Here is a 25,435-nt window from a genome sequence, read left to right on the forward strand (position 1 = left end):
CTTCCAACTTCGAATAGGGAGAGAGCACCATATAGGCATAGTAGCTCCAGAAATAGATCCACAGGAGACTTGACACCGTCTGCAAAGTTTCCTCCTCCTCCACAGCCTGTTAGAAAACGTAAAAATAACACCTCCACATTTCCACCGAAATAGATTTTATTTGGTTTCAACAACTATTCGAATTGAAATTAGAGATGTTATGGGATTATTGAAAATATTTTCGGGATTTTCAAAATTTATTTTTATTTCTAAATTTTTTTATTTAACTTTAACTTGTTTCTAAAGAAGGTTGCAACATGGCATATGAAACATTAAAAATTTATTCAAAAAACGCACGTCTTAACCCGAAAGTTTCTAGTTAGTTCTAGTGATAGTGCTAGTGTTAGATCTAGTTGTAGTTCTAAAAAAATTAGTTTATCAAGTTTAATTATTAAAAATTGATTATTAATAAGATGTAAAAAATGTGAATGAATGACAATGGGAGATTTTCTTAAATTATTATAAAAAAGTAGAATTCTTTTGAAGGAAAACTAGATGAAGTGAGAAAATCTTCAATAGATGTCGCCTCAATGATTTTCCGTGTAACCCTTCGCTCCACCCCCTTTGTTTAGATTTCGAGGTCGATGCCACCGGAAAGTTCATAGCCTCCCCATTCTATAAATAGAATTGCATTGGGTCCTTGCTGACGTCACAACTATTTTCGCTGTCCTAATTTCAATTAATTAAAATTTTTCGTTACTTAATCAAATTTAAAAGTTGCACCAAAACTTTTTCCCAAAATAATCAACGTCTCAAACAAAATTTTTTGAAAACAAAAGACGTTTAGTTAAAACAACCTTTTTGTTTAATTTTTGTTTTTCTTAATACATTGTTTTTAGTTATTTAATGAGGTTCATCTCATATGCGCAGTAATTTTTCAATAATTTAATTTATTTGTTCACCTATTCCAAATTTAGATTTCATTCAAGAGTTTGTTCATCCCGGTCCTGCAGCGGTCCGCTGACCTACATATCCAGAAGGCCGTGACTGGCGAATGACGTCATCGTTGCGTCCATGGAAACCGAGCCAGCTAGGATATTTGAATTGACACCTTTTAAAGCGTTTACAGTTTGCAAAAACAAAGTTGCCTTGTTCTGATACATTTTCTTCGTTGTACTGCATCAAATTGTATTTATATTTTATGATATAAAAATAACATATCCTTGTAAATTCGATAGGATTAGGTATCTCTTTGTTTAGATGTCATAAAGCTCATCATAGAGTCATCTATGACTATGATGAGTCTATGTAAATCTATATGATAAGTCTATGTGAGTCTATATAGAGTCTATATGATGACTATGAGTCATCGATGACTCATCAGAAAGTCTATCTAGCTGAGTCTATATAGAGTCTATATGATGACTATGACACTGTATCATAGAGTCATCGATGACTCATTATAAAGTCTATCTAGCTGAGTCTATGTGATTTTTTTTTAAATTTTACTGTTATATCATTTTTGTTGTAATATTTAAGGTATTTTAATTTATTAAAGTGATGCATAAATAAACACCCGGCGCATCCACCATTACGTTACTCCAATTTCATTCTCCATAAAAGCACAAATATAAAACATTTTATAATTATTCTAATTTAATAAGTCTACGACTATTAACCTTTATCCTTTATATGTACTTTCTCTATTTCTGCAGCTTGTTTTGTTATCGCAGTGGTCTAAATATAGTTTTGTGAGGGTCCTTGCTTTACCAAGTATTGGGGCCTCGGTGCATGCGTCACGCGGTTGACGAAGAATGGAGGCGCCCGGTAGAGCTCCGTCGGTCCCGATATCCCGGTGACGGTCCCGGGAACCTATGCCGGGGGCGCGCACAGGAGTTTAGAATGAAATTCGTCCTCGGACGGGGCGGCTAACCGGGCCAACGCACCCTGTTTAACCTATTTTCGCCCCACCAGCCGACCTAGTGGCGTGCGTGACGTCGCCTTGACGTCATTTGCGGAATCTGGGACAATTTCATTCTAAAATATCGGGTCCACGGACCAACGAATTGAGCCTACCCTTCGAATGCGGCAGAACATCTTTTACAATATAAGAATCACTTTTTTTATTTCTTCAATAAAAAAGAACTAAGAATGTGGAATATCTTAGTAAAGTTTATATATACCCATCTCATAAGGGTTGGGTAAACATTTCTAGTTGATGTTGTACAACATTGTCCAATAAACATACTCAAAGAGAACCGCAGGTACGGTATTGCACCGAGAGGAATGTAAGGAATTTTTATAAATATGTCCACCAGCTTGTAATTTTGCTCTATCTCTTTGTTGCGGTGTATCCAAATTGCGAATTGCTTTTGCCATCATTTTTTATTGACATTTTAAAACAATTTTAGCTCTAATTGAGTATTTTGAAAAGATTTTATTGAACCGGCATGGAATTTCCTTTAGATTACGAAGTTACTGGTTAGCAATCGTATTTCAGAACATTTTGCATAAGTATTTATGAAAAATAAATTTGAAACTAGAATGTCCCAGGTTGTACTTCCCGGAAGTTTCTAATTTTAGATTTATTTCTGATAACAGCGGACATGAAAGCGCTCGAACTTATTTAAAGTCTTTATGTTTTTATTTTTCTGTCTGTATTTACTTGTACATAGAATACAAATGATGGAAACTTCATTAACCATTTCATACTCTCCGAATGATATTTGTTTGAAGCAATTTTAGAGCATTTTCATGTTAAAGTTTGATTGGAAGCGTACCAGCATAAAAAAAATGGAAATAAAGGTACATTTATCTTTTTATCCATCAAAAGTGCCGCGTTATATAAGTTATGCCTGTATAGCAAATGAGATTTTGGCGGTTCTTCTAAGCACAGTTCTCAAGCTTTCCACAGTTCTGTTGCCGTATCAATTGCTTAATACGTTTGACATAAATATAAAGATTTGAAACTCTCATTTGCTGTTATATCTTCTACTTGCAAAAAAAAGTAGGGATAATGGAAGATTTCATAATAAAAACAGTTCATAATAGAAATGTAAATCTTATCTTTATTGTATGGACGGTGTTTGCAAAAGACTAGATACAATTGCTGGAGGAATAGATACTGCCAGAAAACGACTAAATATAGGTAAAATACTAGATACTGCTTATAGAAGGTTAAGTACTGCTAGTAAAAGACTAACACTGCTACAGGAGGACTAAATATTGCTAGCAGAAGGTTAGATCTACTTGCAAAAGACTACATAGTGTTGGAAAAATACTAGATACTGTTGGTAAAAGACTAGATCTTCTTGTAAAATGGCAATTACAGCCTTCATGTTCATCACGGTGAATGTTAATTAAATGAAAATGTCTGAGCGTCTTCAGGTACGACGTCAAAAACTAAGAAATGATGCGTGAAAAACAGTTATGTGGAAAATTCCTCACGAAGTTGCTTTAACTTATTGAATCATTTAATCACAAGCATGTATGTTTAAACGAACTGTTCAAATGTTGCAAGGACAACTTTGATTAACTCTAATAGTACTCAAATATCTCTGATCCTAGTATTAATTGTCTCCGTTTGATGCCATGTTTCAAAACGGCCGCAATATGACTGCTATTCTCTCATAAACGTTCTTCTTAAGTCCAATCACATCAGTTTTACTTTCAACATCTTGTAATTTTTTTCCACACAGCAAAATCTCGAACAAATTTGTTACCTGCCTTCACCGGAGATGCGTAAATTAACTAACGATAAATATTTTTTAAGGTTAAAACACCAACGTTGATTGTGTTGAAGGCAGGCGTAAAAGAACTGTTAAGGCTGAAGGCGTGATAATACAAAGAAGTTTTGAGCGTTATAAGTCGAAAATTGTGAACCGTGTGCACATGGCGACAGTTTACATTGGATTTCTGTAAAAGACTGGAACCTGCTGCTGGGGGAATAGATTCCGCTAGTAAAAGACTATATGTATTTACTGCAAGAGACTTGATACCAACACCAAAAGATTAGGTGCAAGGTAAAAAACTAAATACTGATGGCAGAATATCAGATACCAGTGGCGAAATATAAATACGGAAGGCTAAACACTGTTAGCAGGAGATTGGATACAAAGAAAAAACTAGATACTGATGGCATATAATAGGGAAAGACTAGTTACTGCTACTGAAGTACAAGATACTGCTAGCAGTAGGATAGATCGAAACAGAAGACTAGATACTGTTAGTAGAAGACTTATTACTTGAAAACGATATATACCATTATTTTGCAGCTCTCAAGATGTCATAAGAGAGAACTGTCTAAGACGGTGGTAATGCCACCGTGGTAATAGACAAAAGAATAGGAAGACAAAATACCACATTTCAGGACCCAGACACCGAAAGAAGAATTAACAAGGTCTCCACGGATAGAATAGTTAATAGATAAAATTGTTAATTAAGACGACGGATATTTCACGAATATCTATCAACGATCCATCTTATGTGCCGAAGACTTCACACATATTATAGAATTTATTGGCAATATTTCACTAGTTTTACTAGTCAGTATTAACATGGAATCACTTTTTAATCTTGTCTCTTGTCAACCTTGAATTATTATTATATGTCAAACATTATACATCAAGCGCTACCAACAAACCAACAATGTTCCCTGAACCATTATTTACCTTGATGAAGAATGATGCGATTTTATCCAATATTTTCCAAGCAAACCAATGTCGTATTCTATATCTCAACATATATATTGTAGAAACTAATCAGAAAAATACTACAGGTCGGTAACATTCTAAACTAGGAGAGCTCATCATATACTGAAAGGAATGAAAAAGAAAATTAAAATTACTAGCAAATAAGTTACTTGCCGAAAATGGACTATTAATAAGAATGTTAAAGAAAAGCTTCAGCGAGACAAAATAATCATGGAAGTGACTGATTATGTAAATGGATCAAGATATGCTTATAATAGATTTTTTCGTCGTCCGACACCAATTAGGCAAACACTACGGCGTTTAGCCACTCGCCTTGAAGAGTATGGGACAACATGAGATGCTGCTAGGTCTGTCCTGACGGCTGTGACCAAACGGTCTTTGTGGACGATGAGCGCTACAGAGCCATGCTCTTTCTCCTTCCTCAATTGGATGGATTGAGACTAGATAACATGTGGTTCCAACAGGATGGAGTAAAGGCGCATACCTTACGACCCACAACTGAAAGAGTGAAGGCTGCATTTCCGGGTCGCCTTATCTCTGGTTTTGGAGATTTTCACTGATCGGTAAGATCGTCCGATTTAACCGTTCCAGATTTCTTTTTGTTGGATTTTTTGAAGTCAAGAGTCCAGGTTAACAAACCTCAGACTCTTGAAAACCCCTCAAAGAGAATATCCGCCAAGAATGCGAGAACTTACCGCGGGAAGTCCTGTCAAGAGTAATGGAAAATGCCATAAATCGGGCCCATAATATAATCCAAAAGCAGAGCTACAATTTTTCAATCATAAAACAAATTTCAGCAAAAGTACATACATAGGGTATGACAACTTTTGTGCTAACTTCTTGTTTCAGGGATTACAGAAACCCGTTTCCATATTCGTGGATTTATCTATTAGACACAATTGTTAACGGAATGTGAGTACGGCTATGTGAGTTTAGCAGTTTTTAAAAAGGATATAAATTCACAGTTTTCAGAGTATTTCATAAAAGTTAGACTGTCGAAAAAGTGCGCGAATAATGAAACAATCAAGTCTACATGCAGAAAATAACCTTAGAAACAGCCAAGAAAGACATCATTACTATGTTAAAAACATTATTGACACATCTATTGACCGTGAAAGTATCGGAAAAACGTTCAGCATAATCGTTTCCAGCACAAACATAAGTTTCTGGTAAGGTGCCAAATTATTGCTGTTTACAAAAATCATCATAGAAGTCAATCTGGACATGAATTTTATCACTTAGACATATTTTTCGAACATGTGTTTTGCAATTACGTATCCAAAAATGTCGGACGTTGCTCCTTCTCGGCCATTTATCAAGTAGTGCCAAAAAATTACCACCATAATAAAGCATCCGACGGACAAGCATACAAATATATGTTTAGGTGTATTTATTTCGACTATTAATGATACTCTATGGATGGCTACCAGGTCTTTTACTACCAAGGGCACCGCAAGAAGGTTGTGTTGTGAGTAAAATTGAAATCTCGAAAATACTACTAATATGTTACTCTTATAGATAGCGAAGAAATCTGATTACTTAAAAGTTTATAGAAATTAGTAACCCTCCAAGCATTTCATTTAGAATAATTACGAAATGGTTTTGCCCGAATCTGATCAACTCTGAAAGTGGATAGAACTCAGCCTTAAGCCTAATATCAACACTTAACTGTTAAAACACCAAATATAATCTTGCCTTAAAAATAATTTTGAATTCCTTACAAATTAGGTAGCAAATATTTCAAACATAGATGATTGATAAATCCAGCAATTAGCTAATGAATGCTTTTCCATTATTAGCTTAATCAGAAAATATAGAAATTAATCGGATCTAAGTCTCTTAAGTTCTTAGATTGTTTGATACAAAGTTTTAAGACTTGTCAAAATCTCATAAGTAAGACCATGTGGCTAACTAAAACGCAAAACATTTAGCTTCTACAATTCGGATTATTAATTAATTCCAAACATAGTTATTTTCAATTAAAATTTTTTTGATGTATTTGAAGTGGTGAAAAAATAAGCAATTATAATTTGAACTAAGAGTTTGGGGATGAAAGAGGGGGGTTGCTGCAGGTGTGTAAGCCTATATATAGAGGCTGGGCATAGGGAATGACGCACTAGTACATTGATAAAACCAGAGGTATATTGAACCGCGGAGGTCATAGACCTTCCAGTGCTGCTCCGGTCCTCTGTGACCCAATTTGCCCCAAACGCTGACACACTTTGCAACAAGTATCGACGCGCCCCCACTTCCCTACCAACACTATGACGTCATACCGCTCTGTAACCAGGGTAAATGCATCTTAACCAACTAAACAACGCGAATTAGAACTCTTTTAATAATACTTTTATCAACAACATGAAATAACTAACCAAAAATTTTCAAAGGCATCATTTTTTTGTAAAAAATAATTTATTTTTGTAAAACTTTTTTGATTGATTTACGTGTTGGAAATGATTATTTTTTTTTATTTTGAATGTTTAATAACTATACCTGCAAAATAAAGCGGTTTGTTGGTGAACCCTATGGGGAGGAGGGCGGAGCAGAATCGTTTCCTGCGGGATTTTCGAACACGTGATAGTTTGACAATCAATGTGATGACGTCAGAGTGTAGGACCAATCGACGTCGACCTCCATTCAACTCGGGCTGATACCGCGTTTCGGCGGCACAGCAGATTCATCTCGATCTAGATTCAGTGTTGTGCCCATCGTTGGAATGAACAGACCATCACGCTCTAAATGGAACAACTCAAAAAATAACTCCCCAAACAATTTTTCCCATCGATACAATCCAAGGTAGGGATATTTTATAATTACTTTTATTCAGTAAATTTGTTTTTGAAAGTTTTTGGTCGGTGTTAAGTTTTGGTGGAGGAGGCGGGATTGTTTATTTTTAACTTTTTTAAATGGTTGTGTGTATTATAAAGTAATAACAAAGATAAAGTGAGGGTTGGAATGTTATAATAAAGGTTAGGAGAAATTGGTAGTTTTATGTACAAAAGTTTTAAACGCGCGCTGTATATCTCTTTGCTCGTTATAAATCATACGATCAGTTTTGTACATTGCGCATAAGTTTTTAATGTTTCTTTCTTAATAAATTTAAATTTTTTGAATGTTTTAGTTTTTAAATTATTAATTATGAATATTGTAAATGTAAAAATTAATTTAATTTGTTATTTTTTTATAAATTTTATTAAAAAATAATGTTATATGATATATCGATAAATTGACCTTGCTTCTATAAATAAAAAATCCAAGAAAAATATAAAATTGGTGGAGGCGCTAGAAAACGATAACAACTTGTTTACGGATTTCGTTGCATCCCGAGTTATTTCTTTTCGCGACTACGTATTGAAGTGGGTGGCAAATTCACAGTATTATTATTATATTCGATATAATTCTGGGAATTTTTATTTTGAAGTTGAATTCCTCGGTGTGTTCGAACACGTGTTGTTAAAGAACGTAGGGGTATTTTACAAAACCGTCACAACATCAAAGACACCTACACGGATTTTATGGAAGGTCAGTTCGCAAATAAACTGCGCCCCCACGCGAATATTGCGGGGGTTGAAAGTCTTTTCTGGAATTTTATTTTCCAACAATACATGTTTATAATCCGATTTAAATTGCTTAAATCTTTATGCTCTTTTGTGAGGGAATTATCATTTAATTGATTTCAATTGTGTTTGAAAAATGTATACCATAAAAATAGTTTTGATGAGGTTAAGAAAAATTAATTTGAATTAGTTGTGGGGTAAATGTTTCTTTTTTGCTGTGCTACATTGAATGTAGAACGGTTCGTGAATACATCCATATCCAGAATGACGTCATACAGGAAAGCGTTTGGGGAAGGCGCAAGCGTGAAACAGAAGTTAACCTATATACGGTGCGCTAAAATTAACTTGGAGGGCTAAGAATAGTGTCCTCGGCGAGACGACGACGTTGGATTCCGGTAGAGAAAGGCGCATTGGTCGTTACCCTTTAGGGTTCGGTCCGAAGCGGTGGCTATCTTCAATATTCTATCAATTAGGCATCGTTTTTTTTTCTTCTTGAAAATGAAAAAAGTTGAAGCGACTCGTGGGGCCCTGAAACCACGGTCGATATATGCAAGGATTGCCGCAATCCAATTAGAAGCTCAAAAGAGGCCTTGAAAAGTGACGATCGGCTAGGTTGGTACTAAGAATTCAGTTCGATAATTTTTAATACATATCTAGCCGATCTTTACTTTTTAAACAACGTTTCAATGATTTTGAAGAAAATCATCATTAATTTTTTGGGAGGTTTTGGAGACTAGCCAAGCCATGGGCGGAAGTTGTGTGTTATTGAACTAATTTCTGCCTGTGACGGGTTCACGTCTACTAAATCATCAACAACAAATAATAATAAATATAATTAATAAATATTAATAATAAGAAATAAATTTATACATTAAATTTTTTTAATTTTACTGTAATTTATTATTCACCCTGTAAATACCTTCCGGTCCCTAAACGTTCGTATAAATTAAGTTTCGAATAACGGCACGCCACCGTCATCGCCCTATACGGCTTCCACGGTAATCCTATAACATAGTAAAACAAGACGGGGAATTTTTGTAGCTTCTTCGTCAACGGTGTCACGTCTCTATCTTTCGTTATAACACAGAGTTTCCGTTTCTATTATGTCTTCTTCCGGAATTATCATCTGTGTCATAATTATGATTTATTTTAATAAATTTTTACTCTAATTAATTAAAAGTCTTTGCTTATTATTTGATTTGAAGCGCTTTAAATGCGACACTTTTTAATTGATCCGAATAGTTAGGATATATTGCGAAATGAATATTTTTGTAGAAATTATTGCATTTAATCAGATTTTAATAAATTGTTAAATAAGGATGAAAAGAATTTTTTTACTTGCATAACAAGTAAAGCCCCTGAATGCGGAATTTTTATACAATTATCGTTGACTATGAGGGGTTGTAACATGGTGGGGGTAATCACATCCCCCTTTATAAGCAGATGAAACCTATAAACATCGAGTAGTGTATCGATATCGATGGGTGAGACAGTGTCCTAGGAACACTAGGGAACAATGGTCGGTAGTTGATAAGGTGCACAATGGTAAGTCAAAACATATCTTAAATTATTAACAACAATCCTTTTTTCAACAAATATTCTTTCTTCTAAACTAAATCAAAACAATTCGTTTCACCATTTTTGTTCCCGATTTAATTATTGTTTCGAATCGTCTTTTTAGTCAATGATTGATTTCTTAAGTTATTGCTTTAAAATATAATTTAAATAATTCAAAGACCAATGTGGGTCAACCACAATCGCACGTCTTGTAATTATAACTTTTGTGTGTGTGGGGAAGAACAGATGGTGCTCCATAATTCATAGGAACAGGTCTACCACTTCCCTTACTACGTAAACGTCACGCAACGTTAACTTATTCAAAATTTCTCTTATATTATACGGTATTAACTATCAATAACTGCTTCAATAAGAAAAAGTTAACTTCAAAAAAATCCGATGAAGAAATCCACAAACAGGCGCTCACTGTAGCTGCTGGACGCAGCACAAGATTAGCTATATTATCTCTTGTGCGTGTGACAGTATGCTATTGTGGAACCTATACTCTTCAAACAAATACACAAAAACGACAACGATGGAGAATCTTTTTAAATAAGTAAGTAAATTTAAAAATTTTTTTAGTTAAGTAATAATTTATAACAAAAAAACTAGGTACATAATGAGATTATTAATAATCGTTAAGTCATAAATTAAATAATTATTTAAACTATTCTAGTATCACACCTTAATATCGACTATTGTTACGAAAGTTTCCTTTTGAGCGTTAAAAAGGCCATCACTCGAAAAACCACTACAAAAATGCAAAGACTAAGTACGTTCTCCCAAAAGGTAGGTTTGTCCATCCCCATTTCTTTTAATAATCTCTGCGGCACCCTATAGTGGCAATAAATTTCTTCGGAAGGACATGGTAAAGCGGGCCTATCAAATCCATAAATGATTTGCATGAAAGCTTCGGTTCCGTAAGATATATACGAGAAATAAGACATTATGTAGAATACTTTAGGCATATGCGGATAGAAACAAAGAAATCCACCAACAACGATCATCACAGCGCAACTTACGGCACCAATAAACGTCCCATTCTAAAAAAAACAAATTTATTACTATAAATAATTTCATTACTTATTATTGTTATTAATTGATAATTTCTTTAAAAATTTTATTACAGTCTTGACCCAAATGATAAAAAAACATTCAATGCCACTTCATTTTTTAGATAAACTCACCACGGGATTTACAACCGTTCCTAAAACCGTTCCCATTCCTTCTGCTGATATCGATATTAAACAACAAATAAGGACAAACATAAAAAATCGATTAGCTTCAGCCGGTTGGGCGCTAAGAAAATATGCCACGCATGCGTAAGCAATGCAAAATATCACCTAAAAAATATAAAATTATAAAAATATAATTAATTATATATAAAAAAAAAGAAATTATTTACCTGAATTGGGATGTGACTCACTAAAAATGAAGCGTAATATGTTCTTAATTTATACCAATTATTGAATTGTTCTCGCTTTATTACAGGAAGTTCTAAAGGAACTAAAACATAAATTAAAAAATATAATTAAAATATAATTCAATTAATTTTTTTTATTAATTAAAATTAATACTAAAAAGTTAAGTTTTAACAAATATTAACCCAAACGCTCAGTTCCGAGTGGCTCCCACATTTATTATCGATATTATCGATAATAATTAGCAGTCTCCCACCCGATATTTATATCATTAGGATGAAGAAAATGAACTCGAAGTACTCAGAGACGATTTTGTGAAACCTTCAACATCAACAATCTAATAAGATATGAAAAATTTTGGAAGCTTCGGAAAAGATGTTGCTGGTGTGTATTCCAGACTGGACGTCGCGCCTTCATTTCTTTATGTAGGTAAAATAAAGCCGCGATAGAACCCTCTTCTCCCCGCATGGCTTATTTATGTTTCTTTTTAATTTATACTTATTATTATTGAAGCATAACTTTGAAAAAGCGATAACGGAATCCGTTCAATTATTTCACTCAGCCGTTTTCGACATAACCGTTTCCTACTAAACCTCGAATTTCTGTGAAACTATATGGAATATCGAAAAAATAAAATATGCCTCTTATTAAGGACACATCAGACTACCACTTGTTCAAAATTAATATTTTTGCATCAGATAGTTTTTGAGAAAAAAGTTGACAAAGTTGCCGACACCGTCAAAAAATCGTGTAGTTTCTTCATTTAACATGCAATAAAAAGAAAACCACAAAGACAAAAATTTTCAAATTCACATACATATGTTATGTAGAAATGTTCAGTAATTACAACAAACTTTACCACAATTTTTGTCATCGAGCGGTTGCGAAGATACTGATCTCTAAAGTGAGTGCCTTTGACTTTTGGCAGGGATGGTAGAGTCATGTTAAATTTTCAACTTTGCAGAATAACACATAAACAACAGTAACGATGGACAAAAATTAATTTGAGAAAAGCTGCTGGAGGTGTTGCATCTGGCTTTTCCGAATTTGAGTACACTTAGTGTAAGTAATAAAGATTCGATAAAACATCAAATTAACCCAATCCATTGAAACTTAGAGAGGTGGTCATTGAAATCTTTCAAATTCTACCTAATTTAAACTATTTAAAAATTCCCTTCTTTATTTTTATATAAAAAATTGTACTGAAACCCAAACTTTTTACTTTACCTATATGAAAACTTTAATATAATTTCAGCTAGTAGTTTGGTATGCGGTGCTCTCTGTGAAGTTTCGGTCGAGTTCAGTTTTTGATGCATTGACTTAAAGAAATATTTAGGCGATAATTCAACACAATTAACATTATTAAAATTAATTTGTTTTGTTGCAACACCACCTCAACCGTCTGAAACGAATACTATTTGCACGAAATACTCAATATGTTTTTTTAATTCAAGCGTATAGTTCTACAAGTGAGAGATGCAACAAATTGTCCCACATTTTTTGCTCCAGTTTAATGCACAAAATGACCTTTCAGTCAAAACCTTCCTCTATCGAACCGATTCACAATTCTGAAGCCCCTATCTTATAAGATTAGCAATGAAATAGTATTAATAATTATTTTATTTCGAAATTTCAATCCCCCCCCCCCCTCCCGCAACCAATAATTAATTCTTCGTATCAACATAGAAGAAACAATCCACATCCTTGACCTAATCTGCATCAACATTCTAGGTGTTACCTCTCTATATAAAGAAGAAGAACCTCAGTTATATGGAAATAAATGCCTTCAAAGTTTGGTTGAGCTGGTTAGTTCCATCAAAATCAGGGGCATATTTATTGCGATTACAGAGGTTTAGAAGATGTATCTTATGACTCAAAGGAAGGTACTCTTTGCACTCTAACCTCGATAGATGGCCATGATCCACGCTGAGTTATTGAAAGATAAATTTCAAGCAACAACATTGTAAGAAGACTGAATTTAATATCCATTCCTGTGTCAGGAACATATTGAATTTCTGCTCCCTTATTATTGGAAGAAATTCATCATATATGTGTTCCAGACAAATATTTTCTACCATCTTATTTTATTGGAAGATAGTTCTACTAATTTATCAACAATCCTCATCTGTACTGAATTCGAACCTCCAAATGGCCCTTCCCAAAGATAACCTCTTGATGCCTAGCTTTTTAGATGTCCAAAACTAGTTTTAGTCAGTGTGACATAAAAACCTACCAACAACAATACAAGCTGAATAATTTCAATACCTCGTTTTATCTGCTCAACCTGACAAATCACTTTTTTCAGATAATTCATCATCCGCAGCAGAACTCCTTCAGAGTTTTCCTATCTCCTCAACACCCTATAATCTCAATAGTCAGGATATCTACAACAGAAATCTGGAAGTGTCCCTGGGTGTCTAAACAGCTGACTTGTAATTTACGATTCTGAGATTGCAGACATTGATCGATTCTACGCAAAACTTTTTTCATATGGCGCTTAAAGATCAACCCTATCAAAACTCCTAGAATGTTTGTCAGTCCGCTATCCCTTCACAAGATTTTGCTTCGAGAAGACCACATCAGGACACATGGGAGGAACACATGTAGCTTTTTATTGTTATTTGAAATTGTGTTTTTTTTATTTTAAGGTAATAGGTACTCTCTAGGATTCTTGGAAAATATTTATGAAGTTTCACAAATTACACTAGTGTTGATACCAACTCACAAATATTGAATTAGTTGCTTGGTCATCTTTTTGGGCAACAGAAAGATGATAACTGTGTTTCCATTATGAATGATTTGTTGAACAGCTACAAGAATATGAGATGTAGAATGTCGCTTAAAATTCACTTTTTATACTCCCACCATAATTGCTTCCTGAAAAATATGGGAGCCATCAGTGACGAGCTTTCAAGCCATCCCGATGGATACGATGGATCATTGTTATCAAGGTTGCTGGAACCCTTCGATGTTGGGCGACTACTGATGGAATAAAAGTACATCACATATTGTGAATACCAAAGAAAATTAAAGTTGAAAATATGTTGCGATCTAATTTAAACATTCTATTGGCATTAACTATACATATGAAATAATATTAAGTTCTAAAACACTGATTCTGCATTTCTTGCTTGTTATATTTCCACCCATTTACAAAGCAGATCGTGAAAAATCGAATACTGAGAAATGTTTATGAAATTTTAAATAATTATCAATTAAAACATATCTCCACGCCGAGGTGCCACAATATCATGACTTGTTTTTAGGATTGATATAATATTAATCACAGACTCTCGGCTGCAATCGATCTCGACTTAATTAGTCAAAAGATCCACTTAATAAAGCCGTGGTCGCTTGCGAGGTGCTACAATATGATGTCCAATTTCAGGTCAATATTGTCTATTACATATATGCTATATATACTATAACATTTTATTGTCTATTATTTATGATGCGATACTTACATTTGAGTACAGCGGGCATCATTGCAGTGTATGTTAAATAAGCACTAGTAATCAGAAGAAATCCAGCATTTGAAACCGATTTTGAACCATCACTACCATAATTTAGGAAAATTATCCCTAAAAATGTGCCTATTAAGGTGTGTAAAGCCAATCTTAGTTGGGTGACTGTCTGAAATTAAATTCGATTAAATTAAATTATACGATATTTAATATTGTTTTAATATTTACCCAATCTCTATAAAGATGTAAAAAGGTTCTTTTTAAAAGAACTGAAAATTTATAAAATTCTGATGGGGGTTCATATTTGCAAGAATCTTTATTTGATAATGTTAATTCAACATCTTCGCCATCTAAACAAAAAAGAAATAAATATGTAATAATATTTGGATAAGAAAAACTTACATTCTTTTGAAATAAGCCCCTCTTCAAACTTGGTCTTTTTGTTAAAACTAACCAATAAATCCGTTAAATCGCCATAATCGCAATTGGCTGTTTCTATCACTTAAAAATAAATTTATTTATAAGAAAATCACCATTTTTGAAATAAAAATAACTTACAATAATCGGCAGGATTGTGATATTTGGGACAATAAAGCCCTAAATTCGACAAATACTCCACTGTTCTGGTTGGGGGCCCCGAATAAACACATTGCCCTTTCGCCAAAACATAAATTTGATCGAACATTTCGAAAATCGTCGCGCTCGGTTGATGAATTGTACAAATAATCGTCCGTCCAGCTTTGGCCAAATTTCTCAAAATTGAAATGCATTGGTACGTTGAAAGACTATCCAATCCTCTAAGATAATTACAACAAAAAAATATTAAAAAATAAACTCAAAAATAAATTAAATTCAAAAAATTATGTAATTATAAATTTTTCTTTTGAAAGTCTTCGGTTAAAGTAAACCTTCGGAGGTCACGTTCAAGATGTCGAAAGTGAAATGACCTGAGACGGCAAGAAACCGGCTGCAAGCGACGCATTTTTTGGCGCTTTTAAAAGTGTTTAACTCGCCGAGGGTAACGTTTACAAGATCGGAATACAAATACACCGACATAGATATGTATTTATCATTTCAAAATCATTATAATAATGATATCTTGGGAAATATGTCAAGGTTTTTGCATTTGTGTACATCTTTACGCAAAGCGTCTGGTTCTTTGGAAATATTAATAATCTTGTGCTAGTTTTGAAAGACTTTTCTTAAAAAAATAATAAACAAAATCTTAAAATAATATTTTAAAAAATAAAAAAAAAGTTACAACTATGATGACCTTCTAAGATCAATGTCAAGAGCGCTTTTTGCGGATATCAATCGACGAATTATGTAGTAACGCATCCGTGCATGCGATTATTTCTAAAAATTACTTCCAGACATGTAATGAATTATGTAATGTGCACGTGGTAGTCAATTTCGTTAGTAATTTCGAGTTTTCATCGTAACTAAGTGTTAAATTTAACGAATTAATTAACTTACGTTGTTGGTTCATCTAAAAACATAACTGGTGGATTGTCAATTAATTCCAAAGCAATCGAAAGTCTTTTCTTTTGTCCACCCGATAACATTCCACATCTTGTATTTTTACATGTTATTAAAGCCAAAGAAGTTAAGATTTCGTCAATCTAAATAAAAAGAGGATGAAGCAAATTTTATTCTAAAAAGAACAACACTTACTAAATTTTCTTTGGATTTTTTGGTTAAATTTCGTCCTCTTTTAAGATCAGCAGCAATGGACATTATCTCCCAAACTGTGAACAATGGGTTTAAGCGGTCGTCTTGCATAATGTAACAGGAATTTTTTCGTAACTTGTCCGTTATTATCGCATTTGTGTAGCAAGATACTTTTCTAATACCACCAATCACTCCTTTTCTTCTATAAGAAAATTTTAAATTATAACAAATTATTTCATAATTATACAAAAAAAAATTAAATGATTTACCGTTTCCTGGAAGACCTTAAAAATTATAAAAAATAGTTCATGTTAATAAGTTAACAACCAAAAATTAATTTTAATTGGAGTAATACTTTAGTACAATTACACGAAATGATCTATAATTGACTTTTCATGTTTCATTATTTTACGCAATGATAGGAAATTCTTGTTATTCTAATAAGAGGTGAATAGTTATTCAAGGTTATTATCGAACAAAAAATACAATTCAAACTGGACTAGGTTTACTGGGAAAGACAAATTTCATTATTAACAGTTATTTGAGACTAATTTTTGATGATGAATCCAAAAATAAATTCAATAGTTTTACCCTGTCACCATAACTTTAAAATTTTGGCTTAAAATTGTACACTTTTGAGGTAAATCTGAGCTTATTGCCATAAAAGTCTTTAACAAGGCTGTTAAATTGATAACCCAATCAAACAGCACGTCTCTAAAGACCTAAATTCGAATGTTCCTAGTTCTAAGTCTAGTGCTAGTTCTAGTTTTACACTAGCACTATCACTAGAACTAACACAAGACCTAGAACTAGAATCATTCGGGTTTAGCCGCACGTCTCTCAAGACGGCTAAATCCGAATGATTCTAGTTCTAAGTCTTGTGTTAGTTCTAGTGATAATGCGAGTGTACAAGTAGAACTACCACTAGACCTAGAACTAGAAAGTGTCTGAAGATGCTCGGCTAAACCCGAATGTTTTTAGTTCTAGGTCTAGTTTTAGTTCAATTAAAATATAGAACATAGTGATATCTTATATTAACTAGCGCTACGGACCACTGTCACTAGAACCTAGACCGACAACTAGAAACATTCAGACATGTTGCATTTTATGTGGGACACAGTAAGTAGATACGCCCTGGTTTCTATGGAAATATATTTTTGTATATTACATTTTAAGTGAAGTTCACTATATAATTTAATTATCTGCATGATCAAGTTGAATTTGCGAAATCTAACTGAAGACGCTAGCAGACCACTTTCTATCAGAAGAGATACAACTCTTAAATTAAAATTGCAATATTTCTATTGATACCCAACAAAATCCAAGTCTTTTCCTTCTCTTTTGATGGAAATAAGATATTATTTTCAGTCGACAATTGGCCCACATAAAATGTTTGGAGAGTCTGGTTTGATGTGAGACTTTGAGCTTTATTGTCCCATATACACAAAAATAATACACTACACTCGCGATGTTGCTCCAGAAGCAAAGTGTAAGTTATATTGCGTGTACAATGCTAATCGAGTACTGTGTAGTACATGTAACAGCAGATAACTTGACAAAAAAACATAACTTGATAGGTGAAGTTGAAACAACGCTAAAAATTTCATAACACAGCAAAGGAGACTGAGGTTGCTTTTTAATAAGTTGCATGAAACTCATCAAAACAGTCTTTGCGCGAGCCTGCATTGTTTTAAATACATTGTAGAAGGATTAGATTGATCTTGTGTGTAACCAAAACTTAATATTAAACATATATATATAGATATACTCAGAATTTTGATCACTGCCTTAACGCGAGTGAAGACGTTGGCATGGCTGCGAAGAATCGGAGATGAGTAAATGACGAGGAACAGGAAGCAGAGATAGAAGAAGACCTTTAAATGCTAAGAAATAATAAGTAACCTGGCAAGTACCAACACGGAGGTGTTCAACTGACTTGAACTTCTATAGCATACAAATAAATGAATAAAAAAGAAAAGTCATGTCAGTAACCACCTCTATGTGTATCATTTTGAATTTTGAAATGGGTTGGGATTTTACGTATTCTGATTTCAGCATGAATTCGAAGAATAACTGTAGCGCAAAAGTGAGAAGACAAGTCGCAAATACTACAATGCGTGGCACAAACAACTCTTCAGCCGTAACATGAGCAGGAAATCTTAATAATTTTCAAAACCCTGAGACATGCAGAAGACATGGACAACTAGCGACTTTCTACTCATCTTCGGCAGGAAAAGCCTTGATACGATTTTCATAGGGACGTATAAGGATGGAAGATGGTAACGCAGATACATGATATCTACTAGATATCTACTATCTACTAGATATCATGTATCTGCGTCAAGAGGGTTGTAGCGTCACGGATGATGATGATAATAAAATGTTTCAAATGTGTAAGACCAACAATTAAACAATAGTCTCCAATTATTACCATAGACTCGAATATTATTCTGATTGTGAGTGGATTTGCTCAATAATAAAGAAACAATTTTTTTAATGCAAATTACCGTTATATTTTTTGTTAACAGATTATTTAAAGATTTTATTTCACATCATAGTTCTTTTTGTTAATTCTTTGTCAAGATTGTTCAGTTTAAAAAGGATGTGGCCTTAAGATGACCAAACAAATTGATGACACTTTAATATGGTAACACGCAAATTTCCGGTTTTCATAGTTTCATTAAAAAGAAACTTTTAATTATTAATCGTACTCAATTAAGTAACAACACTTTTCCAATTATATTAACTTCCGACAGCATAAAATGATGTATTGCAACAATTTAGACGTGTTATTAATACTCACTGGTATCCAGTTAAAATGTTTAATAAAGTTGATTTTCCAGCACCGGATGGTCCCATAATTGCTGTCATTTCACCAAATTTGAAAGAACCGGTCAAATTAGACAAGATTTGTTTTTGAACTGAAAAAGATATATTGCCATAAAAATTTTTTAGTTGTTATCTATAATTAATTTAATTAAAAACAACCATTATTTAGTTATTAATTTAGTGTAATCATATAGCCATCTGTTTTGGTTATTTAAAAGTGATCATTCTCGTAAACATTCAATTCCTTATCGCTTACTGCACAGAATTAAAAATAAGAAAATGAAACTGTGACGATCTTATCAAAGAACACTGTCGTGGTTCAATGCTAGGACGCGCGATAGATACTATAAGTCTGCACTAATTTTATTGATCGTGACGGAACATTCTATAATAATAAATAATTCTTTTTATTCTCGGTAATTTATCAAAATTTTATTTAAAAAAAGTTTAAATAAAAGTTGTGGTTCATTGCACTTTAACATCAAAATTCATTTCACCTAAATAAAAAAATGTTAACCTTTAAAATTATATAAAAGAATTAATGCACAATGCCAAGGCTAAATCGATTTACTATATTTGTTGCTTTTCTGCATAAATTAATTGTATTAGTACTTTTTCAACAAAGGTAGATTCAAGGTAACCTTGGGTAATTGCCCAGTTTATAAAAAGGAAAATCCTTGGTATAACGTTTTAACACTCTTTCCTTTCTTTGTGATGTAAATTAATTATTGAAAAATTGTTCTATTAAAATTAATCCAAATTAAAATTTAAAAAAAATGACCAATTATTTCGTCAGGTTCTAACGAATTTTTAATCACATTTTGTTGAGGAATCCAATTAAAAGGTTGGTTCGAAAACAATTTAATATATTTTGAAAAAAAATATATAATTTGCATTAAATTAAGTGTTATTAAAAATCAATTTGATTTTTTTACAGAAACAAACATAGTTAATAATTTAAATTATCTGAAATAAATATCAGAACTTGCATATAATAAAGTCCAAGGTGAAGAATTTCTTTCTCAAAGGAAACCAAACATCTAGAAGTAATCCTAGACAAAACTTCTTATGAAATGGATATTTGCAGGGAGTTTTACACAAAGCTAGATTATCTTTGTGGAAAAAATTGGGGTCTTTCCCCTGAAAGACTGTACTGGCTCTATGTGACTGGTCATACTTATGATGCCTTGCCCGACAGACTTCAGTTATCAGAAAAGTTTCACGAATTCAACAAGTAGCTAGAGTGGCAATTTCTGGTGCAATAAGCACAACGCCAACTCTAGCATTGAATGTTCTGCTTGGCCTATCTCTTTTGCATTTGCATATAGAGAAAATGGCTAGAACTACCATTTACAGGTTTAAGCAATATGCTCAAAACTGCTCCGACATGTCCTACCAAAGGACTGCGGAAGACACTATCAGCACTGATATTGTGCTATTACGAGAACGAAAATTCTCTGGTTCAGGCAGATATTTCCATGTTCACAGATGGATCAAAAAAGCCGAAAGGGGTCGGGGCTGGAGTATACTGCCAGACGCTTTGGATTAAGCAAGCTTACAGCCTAGGTACCTACTATACTATATTCCAGGCGGAAGTATTCGCTAGTGACTGGGTGCTAAAATCCTTCTTGAGAAAAGGATAAAGAACATGACTTGGTCGTAGCAGCATTATAGTTCTAATGGGTGTCTTTACTGTGAACACTACTGATTAAAGACACACATCAACTTGTTGGGCCTGGCAGGTTGAGCATGTTTTATGCCACTACCCTGCTGTTAATTGTATCAAATGCGTAGTGTAATGTAATATAATAGAATGAATCCTAAAAAGTTGTTAATGATTATCATTATTGATGCGGTATGATCTTAACTCAAATTAGATTGCCAAAACGTAGTCAATTGGAGAACGGAAACTTTTTAAAGCAGTTAATCATAGGATAAGAACGCAAAATTTTTTATACTCACGTGTTTTTTAAGTTAATATATACTGGATTCAATCAAATTGCGATAAACTGTCTATTCTATGTTAAAAATAAACACATGTGTTTTTACAGATATGAAGAGCTCAAATTTATTATAACCAAATTTTACTCAAAATATTTTCAACAAAAAGGATTGGTAGAAATGGTTGTATTAAATAATCTATTAGAATCAAGTTTACAAACTAATTTCTAATAATAATTATTACTATCTTTTTGAAAGTTTTATTCTAGCGAAAAATGATTTCTTGTCGTCAGTATTATGTGTCAGAAGGTTATCCAATTGTGAAAAATTAGCGATTGTGGGAAAAGACGCAAAAACATTATTACTTTCTATACAGTTTTATCCTAAGATTACAATTTTTAAATGGTAATGATTAAACATTTTATTTGATGAACTTTATGTTTTATTTTTATGTTAAATCTGTTCACGAGTTTTAATTAATCATCGAACTTTGATTATTTGATGAACAAGTTGATATTGACGAATTTCAGGAAGATTAAGAATGATCATTATGGAAAGAACGTTATCTTAATGATAACTTGAAACAAGAAAGAAACAATATAAAATCTTGTGATTAGTCATTTTTGAGAAGCAACTATGTATAAAGAAATCAAGTCAGTTGAACATTCAGTTGCTTGGTGATGGAAGGATGTGTAAATTTAACCCGTCCCTAAAAGAGTGTGAAAAGAATTTTGATTCGAATTGTCGTTTCTGATCATGAATTGGAGACTGCTTGAAATGAAGTAGTATGAAAGAGAGTATCCGCAATGGTAGCAGAAGTGATATCGTTGAGAAGAACGGTTTCCGGCTAACACGTGGAACGTTTAATTGTAGAGATAGAGATAAGAAAAGGGACAGAGTGAGAAAACCGACCAAATCAGTGTGAATACGGTCAAATCTTAATTTAGGTATCGGAATTTTGCTAAAAGGTGATTTTATGTGTTTGTGCACTTTTGCTTGTTGATTTTGCAAGCAGGTTTTTGTCCATAAGTGAATGTGTTTTGTTATGTGAGGTTAAAAGAGTCGTGTTTTGATGAATTTTATCAAAAACACTATTCAGACCACCAAATTTTTTCAAAATTCATAAATAATTAATTTATTATTATTCATAAATCAATTTATATATCAACACGCCTTTGTTTTCATATATCGTGTGCAAGAAATGTGAATTTTATATTCATGTTGCTAATAATAACTTGCCCTTGCAACTCTTTTTAGGTGTATTTGGATGTAGACAATTCGTAAAATGTAATCTCTCCGGATTAAAACGGAGAAGGTTAAGTTGCGATTGACGATGAGATTTTGTTAAGTTGACAATGAGATCGAGTTCGAGAAGTGTTCTATTTCGTAAAGGTTACCATTTTGATAAATGATTCTCAATTTTAAATAAATTAAAACGGAGGACAAAAAACCAGTTTAAAAGTTGTGGAGATTTATAACAATAAGAATAACAAAACTTAAAAAAAATAAAGTTGTTTATGTCCTTAAGAACTCCTTTTTTATAGGACCCGAATATTTTAACTCGCGGTAACCTCATTTTTTATTATAACTACTCCGGATCAAAGTATTCATTTTATTCTAATATATTGAAAAAAACATTCACAATTTCTTTATCTAAAATCTTTCATAACTTGTTGTTGTTGGAGAAATGTTGGAAGAATACTTTTATTATTTTAAAAATATTGTTTTTATTCCTGGAAAATTACAAAAACAATATCGGCCTATACATAAACAATAAAAATATTTATTTACAAATACAAATTATTTTTTATATGTATTTGTTTAAGTAATCTCATCTTGAGTTACTCACTGCATCACATTCATCTAAAATTTAGAGTTTTTAAACATTCTATATCCTTCATCTTATCAATCAGGTTTAAGCAACTTAATTGGTTGCTAATAACGTTACCTTAACTATACTAAAACATTAAACACATAGTAGATAAAAGTTTAAATTTTATTTTTGAATAGAATAATATTTTGTTTATAATACGACTTGAATAATATGTTGATTGAATTAAAGTACATTTATTACCAGTTAACATATTTACAGTGTTACGCCAATAAGCATTATTAAGAGATTCCATTGATTGTTAAATGCTTTAGGAAGATCATAAAAATAAAATTAATTTGATAAGTTGTTAAAAATGATATAAGTGATTATCACATTTTCTTCATAAAAAATGTATTATTTTAAAAACCGGATTATATTTGTTGATTTTATCACGTTTTACTAATTTGTTTTGAAAACTTTCCCATTTTAATTACATTCAAGGTAAATTAAAAAAGCCCAAAACATTCCTAAATGATAATTTAAACATCATTATTAGTATACAAGACTTGTGTCTACTCATTATCTCTTTGAGTTTTGTACTTGATCTAGAATAAAACAAAGATAAAAATTGTGATAAAAATTTCAAATAACTTGATATTGCATTTTATCAGAATTCCAATTAAATAATATCAGGTATTTTAGGCCACATTGCTTAAGGTTTAACGAGGCACATTTTGGCAACAGAAAGTTTAATTCATAAAATTCTTTCTTGTGAAGCAATTCTTGCTTTCAGATTTACAAGTTATCCTCAAGGTTGAACAGTAAGACTTCTTTGTATTAAGATTTATTTATTAAAAAAATTTCTTTACCTTTATTTTGTTTTGCATTATAACAGATTCCATCAAACTCAATGTTAACCCTTTCTTGTACGGTAGTTAAGCACTTTGAGGATATTATTTCACACATTTTTATTACTTCACTTTAAGTTCTTTATCGTTTAAGTTTTAAGTCAAAGTAATCGATCACGGAGTTGTAGTGGAGTAGTGCGCTTATTTGTTTTGATTATCTTACTGAACCCGCACTATACACAATACGAGATATATCAGAGCAGAAGTATTTAAAATTTCTTGACCGCCCCACCAGTGTGACGATTTTAATAATGTCCAGCATTCGAGTTCGCTTTTATCAAAAGTAACCCGGTTTAACAACTTGCCGTCTCGAGGGACGAGGAAGGTCTTCATGAGACCATCCTCATCCCACCTCCTTCTCATTTTACGTCAAATAGTTGTTAATATGACAAAATTCCAATGATATAGTAGACGCCACGAGAGCTGGCAGTAAATCATCATTTTCCGCTCTTACAAATGCCATACGTAGTTCACAAACCGCTAGAGAGTAATGTGTGTTGGAAAGAGATAGCATTAGTTTAATATGTCTGCTGTACAATTCAAATGGCCACGTCGAAAAAGTACGTCTGTTCTTCTAAGGGATGTCACTCTATAATTATAACCTCAAATCGAAACGTCTTGTGAGCGTTGTCATGAATCTGTTAGTGTTTTCACAAGCCGAAAATGTTTTCTTTGAAAGGAAAATCATTAAATAATATCTTTGACAATGTTTGACATATAACCTCCATTACTAACATAACCTACATTTATATGTATGTGGTGAAATAATCTAAGTCGTACGTCCATATCTTGATTCATACCATTTTTAAGCGATCTGTCACTGCCAGCTCTCGTGGTTTCTACTATATACGTGATACTCATTGATATCGTTTATGTTATTAAAATCAAAAATTGTGTTAAATTAAATATAAGTCATCAATTTTAAACGTGTCATAAATTTTATGTTAATAATAATTTTTTAAAAAACTACTTTCGATATTAATGAAAATATAAAATAAAGTTAAAAAAAAAGTTTAAAAATACAAAGCCAGGATCTTCGATTGTATGTAGATTGCAAAAAAGGTCAAGTACCTTGGCTCCTTGGCTCGTATATATAAGTGTTGACTTCAAAAATAACGCAATAGGTATTTATCAGATACACAAACAGATCGTAAAAGAAGCATCATTTGTCAAAGATAGTAAAATTTTGAAAAAATGCATAACTTAACAAAGAAATTGCAAGTGGAACGCCTTGAAATGTTCATTTCATTATGACATTATGACGCATTACACCGTTTTTATGAAACCATTTGAATTGTAAATTAATTAATTATAAAGTGACAACATGACTTTTGGATTAAGTTGGAAAAATAACAGGATGCTTTAAATGTTATTTACCGCAACAACAACAATAAAAACCGTTATAGAAAAACATGTGTCAAACTGAAATAGATAAAGAATAAAGTTTATTTCAACCTGCCTTAATTTTCAAGAATTTTGTTTAAAATATTAAGAAAATCTTTATTTCATACTTTATTTGAAATCTACGAAACGTTCAGAAATTCTGCCATGCACTAATTCCATCTTATATGTCTATTTCATAC

General features: G+C 32.5%; 1 protein-coding gene across 2 annotated transcripts; it reads right to left on the reverse strand.

The window, feature by feature from the left end:
• Positions 1-10,366: 10,366 nt before the first annotated feature.
• On the reverse strand, positions 10,367-24,207 carry LOC111424152 (ATP-binding cassette sub-family G member 1-like). Of its 2 annotated transcripts, none has more exons than XM_023057587.2 (11): positions 23,814-24,207; positions 19,165-19,282; positions 16,365-16,563; positions 16,167-16,312; positions 15,249-15,487; positions 15,093-15,191; positions 14,919-15,040; positions 14,691-14,859; positions 11,211-11,311; positions 10,993-11,148; positions 10,367-10,848 (listed from the first exon to the last, which is right to left on the reverse strand). In XM_023057587.2, the coding sequence occupies exons 1-11, from the start codon at positions 23,908-23,910 to the stop codon at positions 10,507-10,509; spliced, it is 1,788 nt and encodes a 595-aa protein (XP_022913355.2). In that variant the 5' UTR covers positions 23,911-24,207; the 3' UTR covers positions 10,367-10,506. The 2 variants fall into 2 exon arrangements, with proteins under 2 accessions (XP_022913355.2, XP_022913356.2); XM_023057588.2 differs by having other exon boundaries at positions 16,365-16,560; positions 23,814-24,105.
• Positions 24,208-25,435: the final 1,228 nt, after the last annotated feature.

The sequence above is a fragment of the Onthophagus taurus genome, chromosome 11, assembly GCF_036711975.1.
Source record: "Onthophagus taurus isolate NC chromosome 11, IU_Otau_3.0, whole genome shotgun sequence".
NCBI lineage: Eukaryota > Metazoa > Arthropoda > Insecta > Coleoptera > Scarabaeidae > Onthophagus > Onthophagus taurus.